This window comes from Solanum dulcamara, chromosome 7, assembly GCF_947179165.1.
Source record: "Solanum dulcamara chromosome 7, daSolDulc1.2, whole genome shotgun sequence".
Lineage (NCBI taxonomy): Eukaryota > Viridiplantae > Streptophyta > Magnoliopsida > Solanales > Solanaceae > Solanum > Solanum dulcamara.
In genome coordinates, this window is record NC_077243.1 from 75,604,555 (window position 1) to 75,610,464 (window position 5,910).

The 5,910-nt window shown below is 36.0% G+C and overlaps 1 protein-coding gene across 1 annotated transcript; it reads left to right on the plus strand.

Annotated features, from left to right (window-relative positions):
- The first annotated feature begins 1,377 nt into the window (after positions 1–1,377).
- On the plus strand, positions 1,378–5,402 carry LOC129896587 (probable LRR receptor-like serine/threonine-protein kinase At4g36180). Its single transcript, XM_055972523.1, has one exon. It carries the CDS (start codon positions 1,457–1,459, stop codon positions 4,844–4,846), a length of 3,390 nt encoding a protein of 1,129 aa, XP_055828498.1. The 5' UTR covers positions 1,378–1,456; the 3' UTR covers positions 4,847–5,402.
- Positions 5,403–5,910: the final 508 nt, after the last annotated feature.

Sequence of the window (5,910 nt, forward strand, 5' to 3'; positions counted from 1 at the left end):
TTAATAATTTTGAAAATTTGTAAATATTCACAAGCAAAAAAGATCAAACGTGTATTTTAATTAATTGAAAGTTAAATATGCTTCGAACCCGTTTGGATGAGCTTAAAAAAAGTAACTTTTATGTATGAAGTTCTTTTAGAACTTTGAAGAACTGAAAGTTATTTTTATAAATAAGCAATTGAGTATTTGGATAAAAGTGCTTAAATGAGAAAAATGATGTGAATTTTAGGGTTAAAAGAATAAAATGGGTAGTTTGAGAATTTAGTTAAAATATAAGGGATATAAAAGTAATTTTCATGGTCAAAGAAAATGACTTTAAGCACTTAGAAAAAAAATTTAGGAATCCTAACTTTTTATTTTTGACTGATTTTAAAAACTTTATGGCTTAAAGTTAGCATTAGGCAAACACGTCCAAAAGCTAAAAAAGGCCCATCCAAACGGATTCTTAGTCTGATATCATAAGAATTAAAGTTAAAGTTTATTAATAATTAAAAAACGAAAAATACTATTCATACTATATTGATAGGTATTTTTAGTTGTTTTATATAAATTCAGCATATTAAATACAATCTTTAGTTATTATTTTATAATTTACATAATTAAAGCATATATATATAAGTTGCAAGTCATTTTTGCATTAGTTAGATAAGATTTCAACATGACACCAATAATTTCAACACATAAGAGGTTAAAATTTGCCAACCCACATCAAACCATATAAGTCCATAGATTTATGACATTTTAATTAAATTCCACATCACAATTCTTTTTTCATAAAAACTCTTAAATCTCCACATGTACTTCACACTGTGAACTCTCTGCACAACAAAAAGACTATGGACAAATTTAGAATTTTAAAATTTTAATATTAAAAAATTTAAATTAATAATTTATATATATTTAATATAATAAAATTTGAATCAAAATTACTCGATTTATGAAAGCTCATAATCAAAGTTATGGCCAAAACTAGGATATCAAAAATTATAAAATTATGTTACATGTATTAGGTCAATATTTTTATAGTTGATACTGAATTTCTAATTTCTTCCCATGTTTAGTTGGTGAATGTTTTAATATAAAAATTGCATATAATTTTTTTTTTGACAATGATAATTAAATATACTATATTGTAATAATTTTAAGGTGAATATTGAAAAATTTTGGAATTTAATTTTAAGATGAGTATCGAAAAATTGCAATATTTCATCAAATATATCCATAATCAAATAACACATCGTAGGCATTTGATCATAAAAATAAAATTTATTTTATTTGATTATTTGAAATTAAAATTAATTAAAGTTGTATTTGATCATATAATATTTTTCGAGAAAAAGTGAAAAATTCTAGTAATCAAATGATGTTTGGGAAAATTTTGGTTCCGCCACGTTCGGGTTTCCAAAACTAGCTCCAGCCTGTTAATAACATTCATCTTCACTGTCTCACCTTCACAATGATACCCTTAATCTCCATGGCTACTTCTTCTTCATCTTCTGTAAATTTCTTCTTCTTCTTCATTTTTCTCTTCACCCATTCATTCTTCTGCTTTTCCCAACAAAACCCAGAAATTCAAGCACTTCAATCCTTCAAACTTAGTATTCATGATCCACTTGGTGCACTCACTAATTGGGATTCAACATCTCCTTCTGCTCCATGTGATTGGCGAGGAATTGTTTGTTTGAATGATTCCTATGTGAGTGAAATTCGTCTTCCTCATTTACAGCTTAGTGGGTCTCTAACTACCCAGATTGCTGATTTGCGTATGTTGCGTAAGATTAGTCTTCGTTCAAATTTCTTTAATGGAACTGTACCTTCTTCAATCTACAAATGCACACTTTTGGATACTGTTTTCTTGCAGTATAACTCTTTTTCCGGTGAAATCCCGCCAGAGATAAGGAATTTGACTGAGCTTGAAACGTTTAATGTGGCTGGAAATCAGATGTATGGTGAAATACCCATTGAGTTACCGGTGAATCTAAGGTATTTTGATATCTCGGAGAATCTGTTCTCCGGTGGTATACCGGAGAAAATATCGGACCTCTCTGAGGTTATTGTGCTCAATCTGTCGTACAATCGATTCTCCGGTGATATTCCGGCGAGTTTAGGTGGGCTTCAGAAACTTCAGTATCTTATCCTTGACTACAACGATTTAGAAGGAACAGTTCCTTCTGCAATTTCGAACTGTTCGTCGTTGGTGCATTTGAGTGCGGAAGGGAATACTATTACCGGTGTAATACCGGCGGGGATTGCTGCTCTTCCTAAGATTCAGGTGATGAATTTATCGCATAATAAGCTTTCTGGGTATTTAGCATCTTCGATATTCTGTAATGGTTCTGTATATCCTCCTTCCCTTCAAATTGTTCAGTTGGGTTTCAATACTTTCGCTGAGATTCTTCACCCACAATCGTCTAAATGTTTTAGTTCACTGCGTATTTTGGATCTTCAACACAATCAAATACATGGGGACTTCCCTTTTTTCTTAACAGACAATTCTGCATTGACGTCCTTGGACTTGTCAGGGAATTTGTTTTCGGGTGCAATCCCGAGTTCCATTGGGAATTTGTGGAGGTTGGAGCAACTGAGAATGGGAGATAATTCGTTCGAAGGTGATATACCGTTTGAGATCACGAAATGTAGTAGCTTGAAGGTTCTTGATCTTGAAAGGAACCGATTTGTAGGGGAAATTCCAGCTTTTTTAGGTGGTCTTAGTAACTTGAAGATTGTGTCAATGGGAAGAAATCAGTTTTCGGGCTCAATCCCTTCTAGTTTTGGCAATATCACTGGTCTTGAAAGTTTGAATTTGGAAGGAAACCGTCTTACTGGAAGCTTACCTGAGGAGTTGATGTTTTTGAGCAATTTAAGCAAGTTGAATCTTAGTGGAAACAAGTTTTCGGGTATTATTCCTGTTGGTATTGGAAATCTTCAGCAGTTATCGGTTCTAAATCTGAGTAAAAATGGTTTCTCAGGGACTATTCCGTCTAGCATTGGAACTTTGTATAAGCTAGTAGCTCTTGATTTGAGTGGACAGAATTTATCAGGGGAATTGCCATCTGTTCTTGGTGGTTTGCCTAATTTACAAGTGATTGCTTTGCAAGAAAACAAGTTGTCTGGAAATGTTCCCGAAGGTTTTAGTAGCTTAATGGGTTTACAGTACTTGAATCTATCTTCCAATTCATTTTCAGGTCTTATACCATCTACGTTTGGCTTCTTGACCTCGTTAGTTGTCCTTTCGTTGTTTGACAATCACATATCTGGTTCAATTCCTCCTGACTTGGGTAATAACTCTGCCCTGGAGATTTTAAGTCTAAGGTCAAATTCATTGAGTGGCCAAATTCCTTCTGATCTTGCACGTCTCTCCCGTTTGAGTGTGTTGGATTTGGGTAGAAATAACCTCACGGGTGGAATTCCAGAAGTTATTTCCAATTGTTCATCCCTCACATCGGTTGTGCTGGACATGAGCCATCTTTCAGGGAACATCCCAGCATCACTCTCCAGCTTATCAAGATTAATTACCCTTGATCTCTCTGGAAACAACTTGAGTGGAGAAATCCCAGAAAATCTTGCAGTGCTCCCGAACTTGGTGAACTTCAATGTATCGAACAATAAGTTGGAAGGCCAGATACCAGTCAAGCTCGGTTCTCATTTTAACGATCCATCGGATTACAGTGGCAACCAGGGTTTGTGTGGGGAGCCATTGAATAGAAAATGTGAGCGGACTGGTAATGGTAAGAATAGACTGATTATGTTTATTGCAGTGTCTGCTAGTGGAGGTCTTCTCCTTGCATCATGCTGCTGTTTTTACATATACGCCCTGTTGAGGTGGCGTAGGAAGCTCAAACAAAAGGCAGCTGGAGAGAAGAAGCATAGCCCTGCAAGGGTTAGTTCGAGGACCAGTGGTTCTCGTGGCAGTGGCAACAACGCTGGACCAAAACTTGTTATGTTCAGTAACAGAATTACAGTCCCTGAAACAATCGAAGCAACTAGGGAATTTGATGAGGAAAATGTTCTTAGCAGAACACGCCACGGAGTGCTATTCAAGGCCTGTTACAGTGATGGAATGTTGCTCTCGATCTGTAGACTACCAGATGGATCATTAGATGAGAACACATTCAGAAAAGAGGCTGAATCGCTTGGCAGAGTGAAGCACAGAAATCTAACTGTTCTCCGTGGGTACTATGCTGGCCCTCCAGACCTTAGACTACTTGCATATGATTACATGCCAAACGGGAACCTTGCAACACTCCTTCAAGAAGCATCCCATCAAGATGGTGGTCATGTTCTCAATTGGCCAATGCGACACCTTGTTGCACTTGGCATTGCCCGTGGGCTTGCTTTCCTCCACGCAGCCTCTATTATTCACGGAGATGTTAAACCCCAAAATGTACTATTCGATGCAGACTTTGAAGCCCATCTTTCAGACTTTGGCTTAGACAAGCTTACTGTAGCCACACCAGTCGAGCCTTCCACTTCAACATCAGTTGGGACTATAGGCTATGTAGCGCCAGAAACAACATTAACAGGAGAAGCCACAAGACAATCAGATATTTATAGCTTTGGCATTGTATTACTGGAACTGCTAACAGGAAAAAAGTCATTAATGTTCACTCAGGATGAGGACATTGTGAAATGGGTGAAGAGGCAATTACAGAGAGGGCAAATTTCCGAGTTGTTAGAACCAGGATTGCTTGAACTGGACCCTGAATCATCAGAATGGGAAGAGTTCTTATTAGGAGTAAAAGTAGGCTTGCTTTGCACAGCACCGGACCCCCTTGATCGTCCCACCATGACTGACACTGTGTTCATGCTCGAAGGTTGTCGTGTTGACCAAATTTCACTCTCCTGAAGAACCATGACCGGCAATGGTGACACCTAAAACCCAAGGTCTCATCCTAATTCTTTGCCCTTACTATTGGCTCTTTTGATATTTGGGGGAGTTACATTGCAATGCAACAGTAGCTAGCATTAGAACTTAAGTTTTTTGTTCAAGGAACAGAACAAAAAGAAAAATTTTGAGTTTTTTTTAGTTATAGCTATTTTATTGATTTTAGTTTTCTATTACAAAAGGCCCTCTTGAATTGAAAAAATGAATTGAATTTTTTTAAGCAATTCAAGAAATCCTTTTGGAACAATTGCTAGGGAGTTCCATGTTTTCTTTCCGAGTTTAAGTTCTATGCATTATTGGTGCATGAATTTTTTTATACTATCAGATTAACTTGATCGACAATAACATGTAACTCTTCGTAACGAGCATGACAAGGTAACCTAGAAAGTGGAATACTAACATGTTGTAACATGTATCAGTATATATAACTTAAATACTTTTGAGTTCATTTAAGGTAAGGTCAAAGGTTGTGGCTATGGGGGACAAAGAAAAAGAAATCTTTTTAAAGAAGACAGTGAGTGAGACTATAGGGCAAGATGATTTTGATGGTGACACACCACCAATGGATGATTCCAAACATTTTGTGGGTTGTGTCATTATTTTATGTTTTCCTTTTGTCTTAATTTTGTGATACATGTGCAACATGTTTAGAAGCATTTTGTCTTTTCCATTTAATTGAAATTTTAGTATTTGATATCTGCTGCCGTTCAGAGATTCTATCAGAGTAGGAAAGTTAGCCAAGTTTTCCTGCCTAGTTTAGATAAAGCACCCCTTATCGTCTCACGGCATCTGATAAAGCTGGTCTTTCTGCATGCAAATCGGAATAAGATCTAAAATTAGAACTTTACTAATATTTGCGCACCATAGAGCTCATTTAACGGGAAAAGGAAGAGCGCTCTGTTCCAAAAAAATTCTACATTCAGAACTCAAAATCGACTCAAAATCGAGACCTTAAGTAAGAAAAAAACAACATCATCCTCTATACCACTCCTTTGATAGAATCATTCAATTGAATTATTGAAATA